Raw genomic sequence first — 22,649 nt, 5'->3', positions numbered from 1 at the left:
AGCTGAAAGTGTTCGTTTAAAAAAAACTTCTCATGAACCATTGCACCAGAAATACAAATGTTAAATGTGAAGAAATTGTTGACTCCTAAACCAATTTTGGGGTCATTGGGTGGGCTGCAACTTTCTTCATATGAATAGTGACGGTAAAATATGTGAAAAATTTCCCTACAATCTAAGTGCTACAATTTGCGGTTTAACTGTACAAGCCCACCTGGTGATATGTACTCAATTTTTTCTCTTTTTAATCCCTGTACTGATAATGGGATTCCAAGAGAAATCCAAATTTCATCAAAATATCTTTAAAATTATTGTTCAAACTGTGACATTCACACTAATAGTAGGACCATCTTTTCATAGAAAATAAAAATGATAAAATCTGGAATAACAATTTTCTTGAAATTAATTGGAATTAAATCTTACAAGTACACCACTGGTATTATTTATTTACTTATCTATTTATGATCAGAAAGATTTTAATTTCTTTTGAATCATAACTTCTGAGCCAATTTGCAACAATGGGGGTTGAGAGTTAAATGAAAAATTGCTTAAAGGACAATTACGGTACCTTATGGTTAGTTTGTTTTAGAAATATTGGATAAAATTGTTTCTTAAGAATCTTAAGTTAATGAGACCAAACCTTCAGGTTTAATTGTTGCAATATTATACATGTATGTTCATGTCAATGGGTTATATTACCCATGTTAAGTTAACCGTAGTCTTGTTTAACATTAACACTACATTTATGCTTAATACCATAAAAAATTCAAATTGCCAATTTCTTTTTGAAACATTTTAAGTTTCAAAGGTCTTAAAACTGATACCAGTAATTATGCATGTACATATATATCTTTACCATTTCATTTCTCAGAAATTGTGTCATTCCTCATGTCCTGGATGCAGTCCATAAAATTGCTGAAGCCTGGCTTTAAACCTTTGTAATGCAGACTTGTTTTTCTACAGAGATAAAGAAAATAAACAACAACATGCACTTGTAAAGACATCAATTCAATTCATCAAGCTATCCATTCCTGTTGATTACAGTGAAGTACCTGATTATCTAGATACTCTTCTAGAAGATTTCCCGGAATGTGTGGCATAGAAGGAACACTCAGTATGGAGGTACCTGAAATTGACAAAAAAGTCTAGGTAGAAATATAAATTTAATTGCATTACACCAACGAAACATAACTTAAACAGAGTCAAGGCATTAGGAATTAATATTTGCTTGCATCATACCAAACATAATTGTCAGGGACTCTTCATACAGCTGGATGACTTCTAGTGCATCCTCTTCTTCTACCACATTCCGCAGACAAAGACGGGCATGACTTTGAGCCAGGGCTATTCTACAAATCAACAACTACTGAAATCAAACATAGCAAAGTGAAAATGACAACAAGCAAAATGTGCAATATTTACAAGGTGTTAATCAAATTAAAATAACATACACAGGATATGTCATAAACAAAATTATACATGAATTACAGCAATCGAATACATTTCTAGTTTAAAAATCTTCAGATACTGCACACACACACACACACGCGCACACGTACTAGGACTCTATATATACATGTATGTAAATATTGTCATTTAAATCTCATATTACATAATTGTTTGATTAGTCCTTTATGTTTACAGCCATCATCTATAGTCCAAATGGAGTCATCCATGCTTCCACAATTTAAAATATAAAACTGGTCTTCTTTTATTCGACCTTGCAGAAAAAAACTCTATGGTATTTTTGGTAGATGTAGTTACAGTGCATATGTCATTTTTGTAGAGGTCTGTTTTGCTCTGCTTCTCTGCATTTTTGTACTTTCCCTTAGGACTTTTGATTTTGAATACTGTTTGTTAACACCACATTTCATATATATATACGTACAATGTTGATAATGTGCTAGATGATATAACACTGCCATCAGACAAGTTTCTAGCTTTTCTTGTTGCAAGATAATATCTGTTCAGGAGTTTTTCAGCCTCTGGACTTATCCTCACATCAATTCTCTGTATATGCTTAAAATACTGAATTAACAGAAAATCTTATGACTACATAAATTTATGTCCACTGGATGTTTTATCTTCATCAAATATTTGAATTTTTTAAGTTAAAATTAAAAGCAAACATAATATATATCTTAAAAGGTACAAGTACACATTAAAATGACCTGCTCAAAATCATCAAAGGACACAGGTAAATTGAAACTGCTTTCCTCGTCATCCATTGACATTTTCAGTGACTGGTAGGAAATGTGAAAATCCACTTCTTCATTATGTGAGAATTCCTCCCCATCAGTGATCTGAACAATGCTGAAGGATCTTAAAAAAGATTTTTTTTTTTGCAATATAGACATATTGTAAGTACAGGGTACTGCAGTTTCACTAATATTTGTGGAATTAATACTTATGTATGTAGTGAAAATCACAGTATAAGGGTATGTGAACATTTGTGGCCAATAAACTTATCAATGTGTCCTAATATAAGACTACTGCATGCACTTAATAAACATTTATTTTTGTTGAACAACTCAACAACAAATTTCAAGAAAACCGGTATTCAACAAATTGTGATAAAACCACAGAATTTAAATACTGCTAGCTTGCACCTTCCTCAAGAATTTGCAAATTTAAAGTTTAAAATTATCTTTTCAAAAAGCCCATAATTTTTTAAAAGAAGAAATTGAAAATTATGAGAATGTACAATATATATAATTACTCAAAGAGATTTCTTGGAACTGAGCAGTCCCCAGTAAAGAGAAGGTCCTCTTTAGGTTTCTTAGTGTACAACTTTTCAGCATTGGCCCAGACGGTAGTACTAAGAGTTTGCTCAATAGACACTGCTTGACCTTTGGTAAACTTGCTGTCAACATCAATCAATACCTTTCCACTGGACAAAGCTGAAATGTACAAACCCATGTATATATCAATGTGATGCATATTGGTTGAACGGTAAGATTGTTTCTGCTAAAGAAACTTTATTTTATTAAAATTACCAGATTGAAGCCTCTCCAAGGTTTGCTTTTTGAATTTGGTGATGTTTCCCATGTAACAGACTCCTTCACTTGCTATCAATAGTGAACCCCCTAAAATTTCAATAAGGTTTTTACACTACACAGTGAAAAATGTAAAATAAAATGCATTTCTATACATGGTCGATGATTCATCATCATAATAGTTAACCATATCTGTTGTCTTCTCTATATAAATATGTACTTCATATCCACAACAGGTAGTTTATAATTCTGATACTGATACTTGTAATACCTACAATTTTATTATTTTGAGGTTACCATTTTTTATTACAAAAATGATTGTTCCATATAAAGACAATTTTTTTCTCCAATTATTCTTTATGATATTTGTATTACCAGTAGTTTAAATTGATATCTAAACATACTGTGCATTCCTTCAATCTAATTGATGATGGGATTTAAAGATCCCCTAATCTGCATAATGAGTTCTCAGAGAAAATTGTCTTAATCAACATCTATGCATTACTCAGCTATTAGAGTTGTCTCATAAGTCATGCTAAGGGAGAGGTGCATTAGAAGTAGCTGACGATTTATTTTGCTTTGAATTCAATTTTTTTTTCTTAATAACTCTTTTCCTTTTCTCTCTCTTTCTATTGTTGCCCTTCACTTTGGTATGCCCTCCCCCTCCTAATTTTTGATTGAGTGCACTTCCATTTCACTCTTATTTTAGGTCTCGAACTGTTTAATACCTACTTTGCACAATCCATATAATTGCGTACAATGTTCTCATGGTATAAATGAAACTCTTACCTTCAATGAAATAATTGGAAGAATTATATCTATCTGGAACAACTTTGGATGCTAGGTGGTTACCAGAGGAATATACCACACTTCTTTGGGTAAACTGCATCGCATACTGGAACAGTCTATGCAAAATTTCAGTGTCCCTTCCCACTGCCAAGATGTGAATAGGTTGGATCTAATTGTAGCAGGCATTAATAAAAAAATTGAAATAGTGGTCATAGAGCAAAAAACATAATTTACAAATGAATTTCAGTAATAAGATATATTGCTTCATATCAACAAAGTACATGTAAATATCTTGTACATCATGATGTGTTAGAGAGAGAGAGAGAGAGAGAGAGAGAGAGAGAGAGAGAGAGAGAGTACATTGCATATGTATAATCATTATATTTCCTTTCTTGTGCTTGAAACCTATACCTGCTTGTTTGATATTGCTGCCAAACTTATTAAACATGACAATTTCAGCTTCATGAAAGTTCCAGGGGCAGATATCTGACCTAGACATGACCAACCAAAAATTATAAAATGATAATGTATGGATAACTATTGCATATCAAATATCAAAATCTTAGAAACCATCATGATGGATAAATTGAAATGATTTGGAAGTCCCAACAACTGATTTTAAATATTTTTTTCAGTTTAATCACACTTTCTCTGAATAGAAAATACAAGCAGAATGTATTTACCTCCAAAAAAGTAAGCAAGAACCTTGCTAAAGCTGTACTCTCTTTTATCTGTACAGAAATGTTTCTATTTTTTACTTTAATTGAAAAAAAGAATAGATGAAACTTGAAAGTTAAAAGGTTTGATAATGTAATAAACCAAATAAAATATAAGATTATGATTAAAAATGAAGTTGAAACTCACATACATTTGAAATAATTGTCTATGCTCCTTGGTATGCTTGCATTTTCTAAAATGAAATCCTGTTTTTCATATGAATGGATTAAATCTACAACTGCTTATATAAAATACTGTAAATCAAAGTGGTTATTTCACTGGTGGTTAAGTATGCATTTTCTATTGTCAAACAATAGTGGGTTTTAAATATACGGATGCTCGGACATGCCATTCTGAAGTTTTGATTTTTTTACCATGCGCGCAGTGTACTGCATAACTAGTGTAACATTTCCAAACACATAAATATTAACCATTTTTACAGTACATATATTAAACAAATAAATCAGAGTTACTTTACATTTTTATAAAATATACCTTATTATCCCTACCCCAAAATACAACCTGTAGAACACAGGCATAATAAATGTCCAAAGAGACTTATTAAGATCTACAGTTATATGTGTACTCACCTCAAGAGCACTGTTAACCTGCAAGTGAATAGAAATTTACATAAACATACTGGTACACAGAGAGGAAAAGAGAAATGAAAATTTTCATGCGAGGGAGAGACCTAGGTACCTCAATGGCAGTGATCATCTTGTCTGAGTAGGAATCTCTTCTAACTATTCCAATAAATGTGTACTTCTGTCCTATTCTCAGAGTTATTGTCAATTCATCTATCAAAGACATTTCACACTTTATACATTCATTATAAATCACAGTAATTCTTTCTGTCACTGTAACATATTTTGGATTGACCTATATGTACAGACCTCTCACCACCAATGTAATTGTCTGCTGTTTGAACCGCGACTGGTGGTGACTCTTCAGATAATTTTCTGGAATTATATCTGCTATCATTTGATCTGTAATCATAAAATTGAATAAAATCATTTCTTGTCAAAACTGTTCAAAATCTTTTAAATCAAACAACATTCTTCTAAAAAAAAATGTCTGTGTGATGATATGAGTATTAAACAGTAACTCACCAGAAAGATGCCTGCATGATACAACCTCTTCCAGTATCTGTCCACAAAATTTGCATTTGAAATCTTTTCTGTAAAATCAGACATTGAATAAGTTAGAAACCCAGAAATATGCTTTAAGAATGCATGACTATTGTGCTCATAAAGGCATGAATTACATAGGCTACAGTTATAAAGTGAATAACAGTTAATCAAAAATTATTGTACTTATACATGTTCATGCTCCAAGATTGACAATGTAAAAAACTGCATTTTTCACTTCCAAGACAATATATAATGTACAGTATTCTTTATAAAATCTGATAAACTTCTTTTTCTGACCATTTTAATAGTATATTAGAGTATCGATAATACATGTGCTACTGAAAAAATTTGAGATAACATAAATTGACACAACATTGCATTATTTATGAACATTTTAAATCTAATTGAAGATTCTAAATACAAAAACAAAATGCAGCTAGATTAAACATGATCTTACCTGATAGTCTCAAATTCTCGAGCCCCTGGAACATGTATTCTGATGAAATGGTTTCCTGCATTTCCTTCACAAGACTGGTTTGGGCAAATGTATCTGGTACTTTGACTAAAACATTACACAAAAAGAAAACCATTCCATATGACAATTACTATACAAAGTCAAGAGGCAACTTAGGAACATTGTATATATAAATCTATTCTATTACATGGATACAAATGTTATGTATTGATGCTTATTTTGATACACATAGGATTGTAAGCTACTTGCGTGTATTTGGATGTCTCGGACTTTCCTATGATCACACCTGTGCAGCAGATGTAGCCAGGGCCCATGGAGCTCAACTGACTGTAGGTTTTAACTTCTGTTGCTGAAATGCATTAATAATCTCAGAAAATTCACAGTCATCCAACAGTATATATTTTTATTTACACTGAAGATTTTACACTTAAGACTGCTACAAAACACTACATGCACTTGATGATCAAAGACAATCTACCCATGTTATATAGATCAATCCATACCTCTAGATCTTGGCAGTGATGTCAGCTTTGTTCTGACAGAAATCTGATTTTCTGAAATGTGGGGGGATAATAGATTGAGCTCTGATACTGCTGTACAAATGACCTAGGAAACAGACATTTTGTAAATCAGTAACATTAATATCGTCAAAGATGCATGCAGAAAAAAGAGTTTATCAGAAAAAACAGGGGTCACACTGAATTCACAACAGCCTTAAAAGGTTTTTTCATGACAAGAAATGAATCTTCAATTTCTCAAGCCAAAAATTAAAAAAATATAATGTCACAGGCAGTTACATTTTCGGGGCAAAATTTAAAAGACTAATATTGCAAGTAAATGTGAAGACTAAAATTTATGTATGGCATGTGCATGCAAAGGACTATATTTGGTTAAGGTTAAATAGCTGCCCCAAAATTTAACCAATTTTTGAGTAGTGTCATTTAAAAATCAATGCTCCATAAATCATTGTACAGAGGATGCCTATCACTTTTATCTTGATTTTAGTCATCATTACTAATTCGCTGTTTATCGATGACGTCACCTAAATGACCCAATTCCCGCAATTTTGCAAAAAAAAATGCAAATATTGTCATTTTTTCTTCATTTTTTGCATTCAGAAGTATAGAGCGCAGGTCTGCTCAAGTACAATTTTATTGTATGTTTTTCTTCCTATAATTATACACATTATACTAAAAAATGGTACTTCAGTAAGCCTGCGCTCGATGTTTCCAAGTCGAAAAACCATTGGAAAACACCCTTATTTTGCTGCAAAACATCAATTTATCAAGGTAAGACAATTTTCATGACGTCATTTCTACATTATGACGTCACTGTGGTGATAAACTTTTACGCACTTATTTTCAATATGATTTCAACTATCTGCCACCATATATTTGAAGCCCTTAATTCAAAATACTTAAATTTTGGGGGCGAAAAATGCATAATCCTTTACAGACTACAGATATATTAAGACAAATACATATAGGTTAATGTTTAATTAGCAAAGAATGTTACTTTTACATATACTTACCTGTTGGAACAATGCATTAGCTTTGATGGGATGGTACAGAAGAAGATGTCCAAGGGAAACTGTAAGAATAAAAATTTACTACACTTGCTTTTGAAATAATTTTTTCCCTGTTATGTACGAACGCATTGTCAGAAATCTTGTCGTTGATTACAGTTTGTTCCTCTCTGAAAAGAGGAATTATGAGGTGTAATCAACATTAGGTTTCTCCTAGGAGGAACAAAGCGTATTCAATTGTGAGCTTCTCTGATGAGAGAAACAAATCATAATCAATTGTGAATTTCCAACAATGGAAAGAACCGCAAGACTAATTTGTTTGTTTCATAGTTTTAGAAACACCAGTCCAATTAAGTTTACAGGGACCAAAATGATTGTGGGATAACATTGAGTGCAAGCCCTGAATATTTTCATCTTCACAATGTCAAGGTTTTGTAATCACACAACCCTGACTTGGTAGAAAAGATGGATTTTTTTACACTACACATGAATTCAAGATAAAACTACATAAATTATGCTATAAATAGCTTCCTGCATTAATATTGAAATCTGTATGTCATGTTTAACAAAATGTTGTACATGATAAGCTATTTTCAGATAACTGTATACAGGGAAATATTTGCTCCTTTTTTTTTTCTTCCCTTTTTGCCCTTGTGGTCAGCGGGTGAATTTAAAACTGGACAAAATCCAACGTCTCAAATTACCGTATATCTCTTAAAAAACAACTGTGTCTTTGTGAATTCAAGACGGGGCAAATCTGTCTGCAAGTGTAAAAGGGCTAAAATTTAATGGGGCAAAAATTACCCTGTGATCACTCATCAGAAATTAATATCTAAGAACCACGTACCACTCAATTCCATTAGATCTATAACATTGACAGTAATGTCAAATCTGTACACCAACAGCTCCTAGAAATCAGAAAATAATAAGGGATATTAAATAAAACCATATACATGTAATACGAAAAAAAAAATATAAAACAAAAATTTGTCCATCTTGCCCAGTTACTTTCTTCTAGTCAAATCAACTATGCAATGTGTGTTAATTTGAATGCATGTTGACATTGATTTATGTAACTACATGTTAGCTACGCTTGGTAAATGTTCTAGTACCTTCAAAATAATACAAGAGACTACATATCTTGTAGGGTCTAATCAAGGACATGCCAGTTCATGTATTGTCTATATATGCCCCTATTAATAACAAATTTTTAAGGATATGTTTTATCATATCAAAAAATATATATCTTTATATCAAGCAGAAATTATCTGCATGCTTTTAAAAATCTTGCTCATTATTGTCTAATAATTATTTATCTATAATATCATTAGTTAAATGGACAAAGTTCCACAACATCTCTAACAAATGAGGTCATATGCCTGTAATGGTATGTACACTAATCTATAGTACTGACCAGACACAACCTAACACCAAAGGCTTTAAGCAGACCCCAAAAGCTGCTTTAATGTGTTTGCTTTTTAAAAATTTGTGGCTGCATGTTGTGGATCTGCTCAGGATCATTGGGTTATAAGTCTAGTCGTTACTGTACCTTTGAACCAATCAAGGTTCTTTCTTTGCCAAAAAAAAAACCCCCAGTAAAAAAAACAAGTTTATCTTACACACATGTGAATGTAGATACAATAATAACATGAATAAGGCAGGGAAATCAGACTAACAGAAATATAAATAACCCTCCCCCATTTTAACCAGGGGTTGAAATATTCCAGGAAAACTCACTAGCCCAGGGGCTACTAGTCAGTAAAAAATTTCAAGCCCAAAGCTGAAATCAGCTAGCCCAACCATTTTAAGGATTTACAGTCAAGTCGTACACAGACCAACTCGTATACAGGTCAACTCGTATACAAACATTTCCGCATAAAAAAACAAAAGTCAGCTCGTATACAAGGTATTTTTGAGTCATTAACGTTAGCCTATACTAATCACCGTTCTAGACAATGAAAGTCATCTTTTGCTGTAACATATTATATAATATTTTCTTAAATACATCATCTGTTGTAAGAATATTTGACTCATGACTGGCATGCAGCATTTGTTATATTTATTATCATATTTAATATTTGACATAAATTATAAAGGCATATGAAATTTTTGTATACAAGTTGACTTTCGGTTAAACACACCGGGAATTTTTGTATACTAGCTGATTTTTGGTTGTTTATACGGAAATTTTTGTATACGAGTTGACCTGTGTACGAGTTGGTCTGTGTACGACTTGACCGGACTCCATTTTAAGATGCAAAATAAAAATATATGTATAACACAATTACAGCTGTTTAATACATTTTGAAATAAATTCTTCTCAGAGATAACACATTTTATGTTTAAACTTTATTCATATCATAATACAGTTCTGAATCCCCTGATTTGCTAGCCCGATGGACTATCAGTTGGTAAAAAAGAGCATGCCCAAGTTTTAAACTGACTAGCCCCGGGCGTCGGGCTACCATATATTTCAACCCCTGTTAACATTTAAATTCTGCATTCAACTTGCAGCTCCCTAGCTGTCAAATACAAGTTCTACTGGTGTGCAACCAGTACTCGATCGCCAAATTCCATTTCTTGCCAGTACAATTTTATGTCTTTTTATCAGCACTTAAAAATTATTAATGAAAAATTACTCAACAATGCTTTGGCAAGAAAAATTCACAGGAACGAAAACAGATTCCTTACGGAGATTTATAATGGGGAATGTTTACATCTTTTCTCCATTCGGAATACACTCGGAATACATCGCGCAATATTTCAACGTTATCATCCGGGCTTGCTGCAATGCAAAATCTCTGTAGACATCACATTTTTTAGCATTGTATTGAAACCTGATATGCTAACAGGGGCGTTTTGAATGAGAAATCTTGGAAATTTTTCATACTTTTGAATGAACATCATTTGAATCCTGAGGTATTTATAAATATCAAACAATTAAGCCAAACGTGAATTCAAAATATCTTGGGACAGAGTATAATCAGTAATGTAAATCTATAAACTGATAGACACGCTCTTACCATTGCTAATTTTTTGAATTTCCAAGCTGTTTCTTTGATAATTTTCAAGTTTCCACTGATATCCAAATAGTGCACAGCATCTTCAAAAAGACTGAGTGAATCTTCCATGGCCCAGAGCTGCTTAGCAGGGTACTTAGCAGTTCCCTCCCCTTTTCCTTTATAGAAGCCTGGAGAAAATTTCATATTAAATTTCTGATACTTATTAAGCAATCACTGCCCATACCCATTCACGGGAATAGGCTGGTATAAATTAAGTTACACTTTATTCAATTAACGTTACATAAAAGAAATCGATTCATTATGGAAAAACAGGTTATATTATAGGCCTAACAGAGACATAAGCGCCCTAGTATGTCTCTGTTTATAATTAGGCATTCAGAATGATAAAACTGAAATAAATATTAATTTCAGTACCATTACATAACAACACGGTTTACCTTGAGGTTATAATGGTGAAAATAACATCATTTCATATTGGGGAGCGTTCTATGCACTTCTCGTCTGCGAACATAGCAGACGTGTTCATACTTCCCGCCATTTCACCTCTACTTACGAAACAATTTACGTACGATCTGTTCATCAAAACGCAGAAACGTTTTGTGAACGATATAATGTAAATCTGCGCCACCACGATTTTTCAACTTTTTGATTGTATACGAAATTTTAATCTTTTTCACAATGACAGAGGTAAATGATTGGATCTTAGGCTTTATTTAATCACAATTACTGTCATTTTTATGAAAATTGTATCCATTTTTTATCCCAGACGAAGGTGCAGTTTCGCCAAAGTTTTCAAAATTTTTTCGTTCGGTGTTTTATTGTTTGTAAACCAAGCCCCCTAAATGAGTAAATCTGTTCATCGTGACATGCTGAAATGTGAATTGTAAAGAAAATGAATGTGTGGCATATAATAGTATTTCACAGTTTAATTAGGAAATCACTTTATTTTTACATTATCAGGTCCCAAACCAGAGACAAATAAACAAATATTAATTATGTCTCTGCCCAAACACTTTATGTTTTTATTATCAGGTTGGGACCAAAAGTCTAAACTAGTTAAAGCATTATATAAGCATGGTTGGGATATTATTCCCCAAATGGGTAGTTAACTTATTATTATAAATGCCTAATTGCTTCAGTAAAAAGCAGAGCATTATCTTAGATTTGCTGACTCCATTTCATTTTCTAATAGCTTCACCAAAATTGGAAACAGCCTCATGTGGTCCCTTTGTTCCATATGATGTAATAAATGGGGTTTTTTTTAATCAAAAGAGTGCCCCCCCCAAAAAAAAATGAAAAAAAAAATGACTAAAACCTTTTTAATATTCGTTTATGAACCCTCTTAACATTTCAATAGGAAAAGATACCAGATATTGGTAGTAACTAAAACTGTACTAGATTAGTCTTGGAAATTGACTGCAGACAATATCTTACTTTAATATCTAAATCCAAGTTCTGTACATATATGTATATTATTATAAACAGTTTGATACCATATTATTATGCGAATGATACTAACTTAAATTAATAGTACCGGTATGTTCTTTGACAACTAATATATTTATTTTGTCATTGAAGGAAGTTCAGAAGCATTCTGTCCACACACTGGTGTTCAGATCCCTGAAGAGAACACATGACATGTTCTTATCAGAACAGGGTATAACACCAGAAAGGGATACCAAAAGGTATGGCTAAATGGAAAGAGACAATTTTTTCAGAGAGAGAGAGAGAGAGAGAGAGATATGTTAATTTCTTTACTACTCTCATTTCAGTGATGAATTAAAAAGGAAAATAAAACTATCAGATGAGTATGGACTTGTGAAGGACTTGCCAAAGGAAGGACAGAAAAAGAGTCATGGCAGTGTCATAGAGCCGTATAAAGATGGCATGTGGCAAGGTTGGGCTTCTTTTTGTCACCTTACATTTCAGTATTTCAGTTTTATGTGTTGTAATGAAGTCTTAAGCAGAAAAAAGTTTGCAAATATAGGCCAAAAAAATAATTCTAATAGTTCTTCACCCATAGCTATGTAATGCAAAAAGAGAGAAGCTGTAATCTTTATCATAAATGTAAGGTACTTAAGCTGGAATTATATTCTGTAGAAAATGGGACATCCATTCAAGGCACACACCCGTATCCTTCTGGACCAGGTAAATCATGTTTTACAATATGCACCATAGTGATTGATGAAAAGAGTTTGTATGAATAGAGAGTAAATTCATATTAGTTTTTTTGATTGGCACTTATATTCTTTAACATCATCTAAAAAACTTCTTGAATAATTTAAAATGCATCATTCCTATTCAGGTGTTCAGTTAAGTGATGGCACAATGATGCAGACAGATCCCAGTCAAACTGGTCAGATGGAAATGGTTGCTTATGACAAAAACAGGTAACATTATTATTTCACAAGCTGTAAACCACTGGTTGTTCAATTTTAAGCAGAGATTAAATGTTAAGATGTAGATAGATCATATTTCTGATTTTTTTTTGTGTGTGTGTAGCATATACATGTACCTGTTCAGAAATCAAAGTTTTTGTCAGTGTGAACCATCGTTATGATGTAGGTACTGTATCATTATCTATAATCTTTTCTAATTCGTGTAGAAACAAGGATGTTCCAGCAGGTGCAAGTATGCATGATATAAGAGCCCATCATGATAAGTCTGACCCATCAAAGGTTTGTTAATATTTTGTTCATTAAAGTAAAAGTTAATTTAAGCAATTTAAGTTTATAGGAGTTGATATGTATCTGCCAAGTGCCAGATGAGGCCCTTAAATGAAATGTATGATATGCAATATTATGGTACCTGTAATATGTTGCTAGAGAAAGTAACGTTTTCTGTATCCTTAATAAGATGAAGTACATGAAGTAATATTTTCATATTTTCATAGAATTACAGACAAACTGTGTTATCTCCATAGCAAAAAAAAACTTTGAGAATTCAGAGTATTACTTCAAAAATACAAAAATTAAAAATATTTTTGTGAAAATACAAAGATTCAAAATATTACATGTACAGTGAAAATAAAAAAAAAAACCAACTTAGATCAATGAAAAGAACTCATGGTGTTTGAGATATTGATGTTCGAGATAAGAAAGTATCACATTGATAAAAAAATCTATTTAGTACATGTATTATGAATTTCAAGTTTTTGTTAAATCACTTAAGTTTCATGGTTTTCTTTGCAGGCATTAGTTTCGATAGGAAATCAACAAGCTTTGGTTCCAAAGAAGGCAATGACAATGCCCAAACCCATCTGGCATCCACCTTGGAAACTCTATAGGGTAAATACATGAGTTATCTGTGTTTTAACTTAAATCATACATGTATGATATGAGCACAATTGTAGACACATGTGGTGATTTGTACTTACTAAATGGTCAATTGTTCACAGTAAAAGACAATTATAACAATTTTGAGAGTATTATTATATAATTTTTTTTTAAACATTGTATTTGTTTTAAACAAAAAATCACAACCTCATTTTTACCAGTAAACTAATTCCTCTGTTTAAATAAAGATGATGTCTGATTAGTAATGTATGATTTGTGATGTCCATTTTCTTGTATTTCATAAGGTTATAAGTGGTCATCTTGGCTGGGTTCGGTGCATTGATGTTGAGCCAGGAAACCAGTGGTTTGTGACTGGGGCTGCTGATCGAGTTATTAAGGTACAATTGTTAAGATATTCTCCAACTGATATCAGATATGTGCATTGCAGTATTGTGTCAATAAGTTAATAATATCTTATCATATCCTCTATGTCACACTAAGAAAAACAACTTCTTATCTTACATGGATAAAAAAGTTTTTCTCAAACTATTTATGTAATAGTTTTATATGTATCATTGCTACAGTCATAAACTGGTTTATTAAGATACAAGTATATATATTACATCATCTATCATTATTTTGATGGTTCTGTGCTTGCTTTTTATCCATCTTCTACATTAGATCTGGGATTTGGCCAGTGGAACTCTAAAATTGTCCTTGACTGGACATGTCAGCACTGTGAGAGGGGTCAAGGTCAGTCAAAGACAGCCATATCTGTTCTCCTGTGGAGAAGACAAAATGGTTCGATGCTGGGATTTGGAGTATAACAAAGTATGCATTATTACAATTCTTAGAATTCAGCTGCTTAATCAATCTTATAAAATGAGTTTTAATAATTTTTCCTATTTTAGACCATCAGGCACTATCACGGTCACCTGAGTGCTGTGTACTCCATGGATCTCCACCCCACGATAGACGTGTTGCTGACCTGTGGGAGGGACGGGTCAGCCAGGGTGTGGGACATCAGGACCAAGGCCTGTGTCCATACACTGGTCGGCCACAATAACACGGTGGCTGAGGTCAGGTGTCAGGCAGCAGAGCCCCAGGTATTGATAACTTCTGAGTGACCACTTTGAAATACTGAGTATCGTAAAAACGTGATGTACTAATGATGGACAAAATCACACTTAACTTTGCATTATTATATAACTTGCATGTATAGAAATTAAGTTAAATCATCATAGTAACTGCTTATCAGAACAGCTCATTTTGATATGTACATGTAGTAGGTGCTATTATTTTGTAATGACTCTGATTCTTTGACAGGTAATCACAGGTAGCCATGACTGCACCATCAGATTGTGGGACCTTGCCATGGGAAGGTCAAGGGTCACACTCACCAACCACAAGCGAAGTGTGCGGGCACTCTCGCTCCATCCAAAGCTGTAAGTTTCCTCTTATTCCATTTATATAATTATATTGAAAAAATTGGAGGATGTTTTGGGATCAATTATAAAGATTATGCTATGTAATACCTGTAATGGATTTCACATACGCTTCACAATACTAAAATAATCTGCAAATCTAGGATATAAAAATAAGATAGTCTTTATATGCTAGTAATCCATGTGCTTCAGTCAATTAAGTCCAAAATTAGATGAATATATTTGTGAATGTAACACCTTGCAGGTACACATTTGCTTCCGCCTCACCTGACAACATCAAGCAATGGAAATTCCCCAATGGAGACTTCGTACAAAATCTCTCTGGTCACAACGCCATCGTGAATGCTCTAGCCAGTAATGCAGATGGCGTCCTTGTTTCTGGAGGTAGGCACTCATAAAGACTAGCGATTTCTTTTTCATTGTAAAGTACAGTGTAATCACTGAGTGATTTTATTGAAATTCTCTTGTAATGTAACAGTATTATCAGTTATATAGATCTGCTTACGTTTTTGTTTGTTTCATTTACGGTTTACCATTGTAATGGAAGTTTGAAATATATTTTTTTTCTTTTTTTTTTCAAGTTAATTATATCTGGTAAAAGATTTTTTTTTCAAGGAATATTGAAAAAATGTTGTATTTCACTTAGACTTCACGCACAAATAATTGCAGTGGGAACTTGGTTTGCTAGAACAAAGATTGTTTTTGTTTGTTTTTAAGAAAAATTATATTCGGAATCTGGTACATGACAATATCAAGCAAAAAACTTAAGTAAATTCCCAAATATCAGAGATCTGATTTTTCAGCAAAATTGCTTATTTCAGTGGATTTTGAAGTCAAAAGGATCATTTTAGAGATAGTACATGATTGATTTTTTTCACCTCTTCCATTTACACTACTGTTACATTCATGTTAAGTTGGTTGATGTTCAACATATCCAGCCTCAAATATTCTAATCTATCATTTGATTTAAAAAAAAAAAACCCTGATATATTTTAAGTTTAGAGATTTGAATACTTTCCTATAGTTTTATACAGAGCTGATTTAGACAATAAATGATAATTAACTTTTCAGCTGACAATGGATCCATGTTTTTCTGGGATTGGAAAACTGGATACAACTTCCAGAGAGTCCAGGCAGCTGCTCAGCCTGGATCCATTGATTCAGAGTCTGGAATCTTCTCTATGACCTTTGACCGGAGTGGCAGCCGTCTCCTGGCAACGGAAGCTGACAAGACCATCAAGATTTACAAGGAAGATGAATCTGCAGTAAGTGGTTATACATGTATTTTATATAAAGTTACAAAAATGTAAGTATTTAAGTAAGTTTCAATATTAAAGTAATGGAACTAGTACCAGTAAAGCAATGAAAGAGTAGGTTTCACCTTCAGTTTCTCAGACCATTATACTTCTAGTATCTACCTGACGTGTTCATTTTTGATTTAAAAATTTAAATTTGTATTAAAATGCCCAATATTTGTGAAGTGAATTTATGATGTTTTTTTGGGGAGTTTAAATCAGCATTATCATATTTTATTTTAGACGGAAGAAACACATCCCATTAATTGGCGACCAGATATTGTGAAGAAAAAGAGGTACTGAGAAGAGAAACTTTGAGGAAAGGAACTATTGCAGAATATATTTTTAAAATTTCTAAAGACGTAAAAATTGAAAAGGGAAGTGGGTGGATGAACAAGGCAGATGCCAGAAGAAAAAAAATAAGTTTTTTGTTCAGATCATGTAACAGGTTGATTAACAGTGAAATTGGGGAATTTCAGTGTGCAATATCAGACATTTAGAAAGGTCTTTTGCATTTAATGAGAAATAATGACACAGGACACTTTTATTGCTTTTTAATAAAAACTTCAACAACAGAAACATTGATAAAATCTCTGGCTGGTGAAACAGCAGGAGATGGAAACTTGATGTACATGAATCCATTTCTTCATTGGTAAAAAAAAACCATTGTCAACGTGAATAAATTCATTTTTTTATCCAAACTAAGTCTTTGTCTCTTTTATTGATTGTTTCCATATATGTGGAGATTCTCTCTCTCTCTCTCTCTCTCTCTCTCTCTCTCTCTCTCCTGTCTCCTCTCTTTTTGCTCTCTCTCTCTCTCTCTCTCTCTTTTCCGTCTATTCTCTCTCTCTCTCTCTCTCTCTCTCTCTCTCTCTCTCTCTCTCTCTCTCTCTCTCCTCTCTCTCTCTCTCTCTCTCTCTCAGCAGTCTAGGAATTTCCTGCAGCCTGGTTTTCTTGTTGTTGTATTTGTTGAATAATATCCTGTAAATCGTCATCATCATTGATATAACCATTGTTTGAATCACTTCTTGTGTGTTGGTTATCTGGAGCCTGAAAATTCACATGTTGGAGTCTGAAAATTCACATGTAATTATGTCATGTTGTAAATTCAAATTTAAATTTACTGCCACCCGGTAAATTCAAAACTTACAACACAACATTGTATGCATTTCATTTTATATCATGAAAGTCGAAAATAACAAAGTATTGCATAAATAACAATATTATTTTGGACTAGTATGTAAAGAAAAAACTCGGGCAAAATCTTATAGTATTGTATATTGTTTGCTTGTACCATGTTTGGCTGATAGCGATCAAACTCGGCCTGAATCAGCTTGAGAACTTCTTGGACTTTGCTTTTATTGTGATGCTGGTGAATGGTGGACGGGTTGTTCTCGATTTCTGTGAAAATCATCTGAACTTCTGGGTCCTATAAAAGTTGTCTTGCATTGAAATACTGCCCAGTATTGAATAAACATGTACAGTTTATAAATATAAGTAAATATTAACAGTGACGATTTTCTGTCTGAGATTGCAACTCTTGGAATAATGTGTTTAATGTTAGATTTTACATTTTGATTTTTAAGTATTAATGATTTGAGGAAATATACTTGGTAGAGGGTCCTGAGGCGTTCGTTGTTCAGAAAATCTTGTAAAGTTGGCAAACGTTCCTCTTCTAATGGAATCCCACCTTCTGAAAGTCAGAAAAGTGAAAAGTTTGACTTTATGATTGTTAAAAGGAAAGGCCGAAATCTTTGTTTAAAGCATACATATTAGTACGCTGTGTCAAACCACGTTTTCGTCACAAAGTCACAAAATGAATTTTCGGGGGGGGGGGGGGGTGGGGGGGGGGGCTAGACCTCTTTCCTTTACTTGTATACTTAGATTTAGCCTTTTAAGCATCAGATGACTTCTTAGCGTACCATGAACCAAATGGCAAATAAGCCACTGATTCCTGAAACGGTTTTGTACCGGAGAGGGTGGATGGAATATTGATAAAATTTATGTCGAAAATTAAGGCAATGGATTTTGAGTTTGCGCATTAATTATAGCGACAAGGCGGACAATGCGGAAACCAGATGTTATGTACATATTCATACAGTATTACGTATATTTTCATAGTTTTACACTTTTACTTATACCGGATATTCTCTGTCAAAATAGCACTGTTAAGACCCTAAATCGTAAGCAACATAATAAGTGTTGTAAATGAAATATTACCTGCCATAATTAATTATGATTTCCAACTTGTGCAATGATCAACACGGAAAGAACTCACTGTATGTAAACCGAAAGTACTGCTTGGCAGCTGTCCCAGTTCTATATATATCCTGTAATTTTTAAATCTTTCTGGTCTACTGATCTATAATCATTTGAGAGCAACATTGAAATGCATTATAAATGTCCCATTCAAAACTTCAAAGTAATACACATGTATATGCACATGTTTAAAATCGTGTCCAAAGAACTGTAATTTAAACATTCATTTAAGTGAATTTAATTTTAATTTCGATCCAAGATCTAACAATGACAAACCCCTTCCGTAAAAATCGTCGAATTGTCAGGAAAAAGTCAGCATTTGTGGAAATGTTTTACACGTGATAATTTAATTCTACAATCAAAGATACAGATCTCGCTGGCTTTCAGGCAACATTCATTGGGTCTCAAAATTCTAACAAAGAAAATGATGTTCTCTCATGATATTTGTATAAAAAATTGATTTAAAGAAAATGTCAGTGTACATTGAATTAAATGTGGACAACAAAATAACTGTTACAACTACATATATATCACACTATTATCTATCAAAGATTTCTCAACTTAACTATAACAAGTAGACTTTAGAAATCTTTTATTTTAAACTTTTAACGTAACATATATAGATAGCAGTTAAAAGTTGCTTTATTTCATTTGAAAGTTCTTGGGAAGATATTATAATATATGTTTATACTAGTAACTAAATTCAATCAATATTTGACCATTCTCGAGATCCTTGTACAGTTGTACATCAACCGATATTCATCAACAATTACTTACCGTATTCCTACACAGTACACCTTTGCATCGTATAATCATTATTGAGTCCTACTGTTAAAAGATGGTCATGTTAGGTTTAATTACGCGAAACCTCTGTTATTTTTAATTTGCATTTTGCAATATTGGAAATGTATATTGGAAATTTTGTACTTTTTTCCAATAACTACACTTGAAAAAAAAACTAATGATTATTGTCGAGTCCATAGGACCAAAATTTTTAAGAATCCTTACAATACATATCTATTAATTTCTCTTAGGATATTGAAAACTTTTTTCATTTACTGAAAAATGAGTGGTGCCATTCCTATCAAACCGTTTGATTGAAACAAGTGAATATATAGCAAAGTGGGAAAATCAAACGGTCTTTAGCGATAGTGGAATCGGACAAGGTAGGTGCTTATACCATGTAGTTCCAAGCTGTTGATCCTTCTATAGGAAAATACACTATCTGTTTTTTTTTTTAAATAAAGTGACCGATAATCTTTCGGCTTCTTTTTCTTGGACATTATTGAATGGGTTGTTTCAGTTACTACTGTCTACGTTTTAACGTGAATATATGATTATTTTCCTTTAGGTATTCCTACTATGCTTCGTCAAAGTTTAACAGTTTCCTGTATCACAATTTGGGCGTTTACTGTGGCACATTCAACAACACTGTCCTCGCTTGAAATTTCTACTGCTGCACTCACAAATGACGTCACATCAATATCAAGTCAGCAGACGACAAAAGACGGAGCATTTACTGATGAGGTACCAGGTACAGATTCGGCAACAGTGGCGTCAAACTCGGTAACCACTTCTCAGACTGGAGTGGTTTCTTCGTCAGAAAACCACGTCGGTGATGCTTCGGAGGCAACGACTCAAACATCGAATTCTGACGACGAAGCTGAAGCTGAAGAAGAAAGGAATCCCTCCCCACTGCCCGGGTACTCGTTCCCTCTGGTTTCAGAAATCAGTGAGCTGGACTACATCTATGGGCCTATAGTCATTGGTTTGTCCTTTTTGTCTACCATTATAATCGTGTTGGCCTTCATGAGGAAGTCTATGAGGTCCCCCACCACTATCATCCTAACTGGAATCGTGGTCTCGGACACTCTGAAGTCGCTTCTACGCTACGGTAATTATCTGTACATGTACTTCACCTACGGGACAGGAACGATTGATATTGTCCTTCCATATTGCATTTTCTTGTTCTACAGCCAAATTGGAGAAAACGTCTGCTACTCTGTAGCACAGGCGCTCTGGGCTTGTCTTGCTATTCAAAGGGTTCTGGTCATCAAGTTTCCATTCAAGAGCAGGGAGATTCTGACCACTAAAGCATCTCTTTTGACAGTATCCATCTGCATTCTTCTCGCTTTTCTCTACCGACTTCCTGAACTCTATTTTTCGGGTAAACTCACTTCTTACCGAGACTTCCTAATCTTATCAGGCTACAAGCCATCTGACTTTTACTATTATTACTACTATTACTACTATGAAGAAGGCTCCAACGAAACAGTCGGCTATGAGACGTATGTCTACTCAACCATTGCCGGAGATGAAGATCTTTGCATGACTTACCAGGATCCAGCTTTCACCAAAGCCTACGAGGTGTATCATCCAATTTGCTCTTTGGTCCCTTTTTTCGTGTATCTAATATCCAGCATCTACATCATATACTCTGTAGTCGCCCGCAACGACTCAACCGATATCCACGAAAGTAAAGGACGGATGCAGAAGATTGAAATGATGACACGCTCTATTCTGATCATCCTACTAGTTCAATGCATCAAGAAAACAATCGGTTTGTTTAATCTTATCATAACTTTCATAACAAAAATGGAGATTTACGACGTTTGGGGTAAAATGGATCTGGATGCTATGAGGGTGCTCTACAAATTTCGCGAAATTGTGTCGGCTGCAGCTTCTCTCATCAATTTCTGGATCATCGTCGGAGCCTGCGAGCAGTTCCGCAAGGAAATCTTTAGCATGTTCACTGGCTGTTCCAAATTAAAGAGGCATTCCTTCAAGAACAGCGTAAAGAAACTGGGCGAGAGCAGTACTAGCAGCTCATCAACCAAGGGGTCGACTGTTACAGCCAAGGATAAAATTGTCTGATTCTGGGGCTAATGGACTCATCTATGTTATGAATGTTACCTTTGTTTGTTTTTCGATGGCTTCGTTGCAACGTCGTCATCACTTTTTAAAGTAAATTTTCTTAATCTGATTAATCTGAGTTTTGAGCCTCTTTAAAAGTTAAGGCAACAACTAATACACTTATTATAAATTTATAGTTGGCTTGCTTGTTTTTTATTGTCCTATATCATTGTGAATGTTATGAAAATTATTAGTGTTGTCCTTTTTTAATCATTTTTGTGGAAAAAAGAGATATTAAAATATAATGATGTGTCGATCATCAAATTTTTATTGGCTTGCCTTTGTGCCTTTTTGTACTAGTTGTAACTTTGTTCTATGTGGTAATATGACTTTTTTCACCAAATTGAAAATATATAAACTAATCAAAAATATGGAATGCAATGGGATTATTGTTTTATTTTTGACATTCACGTTATTGTAAGAATGCAGAATGCACCTGTGATCTAAGGGCAAAAAATTCAACTTAAACATTCAATTTGATCATTGATTAATAATTGTAATTTAAAGGGTTAAGAAAAGTTTAAGAAAAAGTGCGGTAAAAAATTTGTTGACGGCTTTAAAAAATCTTAGCATAAAATTACCATCACATCACAAATTAAAGTTTTTATTGACAGAGCATTTGTTACAACTCTCCTTTTGTAAAAATGTTGCTTATTTACGACAGTTACTATGCTTTTATATAAATTATACGGTGATTTTCTTCATTCAATAGGGCCTTATAGTTGATATTCTTTTAAATATTTCCAGGATATCCGAATCTCCGGTTTGTGAATTTTGTTATGTGCAATTATTGTACATACAGTGTTTATT

At 33.3% G+C, this 22,649-nt stretch overlaps 4 protein-coding genes across 7 annotated transcripts; 2 read left to right on the top strand and 2 right to left on the bottom strand.

Annotated features, from left to right (window-relative positions):
• Positions 1-776: 776 nt before the first annotated feature.
• On the bottom strand, positions 777-11,264 carry LOC105334759 (minichromosome maintenance domain-containing protein 2). Of its 3 annotated transcripts, XM_066075833.1 has the most exons (22): positions 11,090-11,219; positions 10,653-10,819; positions 8,477-8,537; positions 7,636-7,694; positions 6,608-6,710; positions 6,354-6,453; positions 6,087-6,191; positions 5,609-5,676; positions 5,393-5,485; positions 5,199-5,296; positions 5,090-5,107; positions 4,651-4,705; positions 4,466-4,513; positions 4,194-4,273; positions 3,783-3,951; positions 2,994-3,083; positions 2,717-2,897; positions 2,169-2,319; positions 1,886-2,025; positions 1,237-1,346; positions 1,050-1,123; positions 777-954 (listed from the first exon to the last, which is right to left on the bottom strand). In XM_066075833.1, the coding sequence occupies exons 2-22, from the start codon at positions 10,758-10,760 to the stop codon at positions 877-879; spliced, it is 1,989 nt and encodes a 662-aa protein (XP_065931905.1). In that variant the 5' UTR covers positions 10,761-10,819; positions 11,090-11,219; the 3' UTR covers positions 777-876. The 3 variants fall into 3 exon arrangements, with proteins under 3 accessions (XP_065931905.1, XP_065931906.1, XP_065931907.1); XM_066075834.1 differs by lacking the exon at positions 4,466-4,513; XM_066075835.1 differs by lacking the exons at positions 777-954; positions 1,886-2,025 and having other exon boundaries at positions 11,090-11,264.
• LOC105334692 (pleiotropic regulator 1) lies at positions 11,239-17,368 on the top strand. The gene is made up of 14 exons (XM_011438246.4): positions 11,239-11,339; positions 12,231-12,337; positions 12,425-12,549; positions 12,753-12,800; positions 12,958-13,042; positions 13,258-13,330; positions 13,844-13,939; positions 14,233-14,325; positions 14,609-14,758; positions 14,839-15,033; positions 15,254-15,372; positions 15,617-15,756; positions 16,444-16,637; positions 16,911-17,368. Exons 1-14 carry the CDS (start codon positions 11,331-11,333, stop codon positions 16,968-16,970), a joined length of 1,494 nt encoding a protein of 497 aa, XP_011436548.3. The 5' UTR covers positions 11,239-11,330; the 3' UTR covers positions 16,971-17,368.
• LOC105334678 (hsc70-interacting protein) lies at positions 17,207-19,046 on the bottom strand. Of its 2 annotated transcripts, none has more exons than XM_011438235.4 (4): positions 18,888-19,046; positions 18,278-18,360; positions 17,962-18,096; positions 17,207-17,739 (listed from the first exon to the last, which is right to left on the bottom strand). In XM_011438235.4, the coding sequence occupies exons 1-4, from the start codon at positions 18,892-18,894 to the stop codon at positions 17,707-17,709; spliced, it is 258 nt and encodes an 85-aa protein (XP_011436537.1). In that variant the 5' UTR covers positions 18,895-19,046; the 3' UTR covers positions 17,207-17,706. The 2 variants fall into 2 exon arrangements, with proteins under 2 accessions (XP_011436537.1, XP_011436529.1); XM_011438227.4 differs by having other exon boundaries at positions 17,207-17,717; positions 18,888-19,045.
• Positions 19,047-19,966: 920 nt separating this feature from the next.
• On the top strand, positions 19,967-22,305 carry LOC136272878 (sex peptide receptor-like). Its single transcript, XM_066075829.1, has 2 exons — positions 19,967-20,092; positions 20,278-22,305. Exon 2 carries the CDS (start codon positions 20,289-20,291, stop codon positions 21,798-21,800), a length of 1,512 nt encoding a protein of 503 aa, XP_065931901.1. The 5' UTR covers positions 19,967-20,092; positions 20,278-20,288; the 3' UTR covers positions 21,801-22,305.
• Positions 22,306-22,649: the final 344 nt, after the last annotated feature.

This window comes from Magallana gigas, chromosome 2 (genome assembly GCF_963853765.1).
Source record: "Magallana gigas chromosome 2, xbMagGiga1.1, whole genome shotgun sequence".
NCBI classification, from domain to species: Eukaryota; Metazoa; Mollusca; class Bivalvia; order Ostreida; family Ostreidae; genus Magallana; species Magallana gigas.
Note: the sequence above shows the minus strand (reverse complement) of the source record. Positions and strands in the feature narration are given on the sequence as shown.

Coding starts and splice junctions, on each gene's coding strand:
- LOC105334678 (XM_011438227.4), bottom strand. Junction 18,097..18,277: donor GCCTCAGGACCCTCTACCAA/GTATATTTCCTC, acceptor CAACTTTTATAG/GACCCAGAAGTTCAGATGAT. Junction 17,718..17,961: donor ATCGCTATCAGCCAAACATG/GTACAAGCAAAC, acceptor GTGAATTTTCAG/GCTCCAGATAACCAACACAC.
- LOC105334692 (XM_011438246.4), top strand. Junction 14,326..14,608: donor CTGCTGATCGAGTTATTAAG/GTACAATTGTTA, acceptor CTTCTACATTAG/ATCTGGGATTTGGCCAGTGG. Junction 15,034..15,253: donor GTCAGGCAGCAGAGCCCCAG/GTATTGATAACT, acceptor ATTCTTTGACAG/GTAATCACAGGTAGCCATGA.
- LOC105334759 (XM_066075833.1), bottom strand. CDS start 10,760: ATGGAAGATTCACTCAGTCTTTTTGAAGATGCTGTGCACTATTTGGAT. Junction 6,192..6,353: donor TCCGAGACATCCAAATACAC/GCAAGTAGCTTA, acceptor GTAATGTTTTAG/TCAAAGTACCAGATACATTT. Junction 3,084..3,782: donor TTCCAATTATTTCATTGAAG/GTAAGAGTTTCA, acceptor TTGAAATTTTAG/GGGGTTCACTATTGATAGCA.
- LOC136272878 (XM_066075829.1), top strand. CDS start 20,289: ATGCTTCGTCAAAGTTTAACAGTTTCCTGTATCACAATTTGGGCGTTT.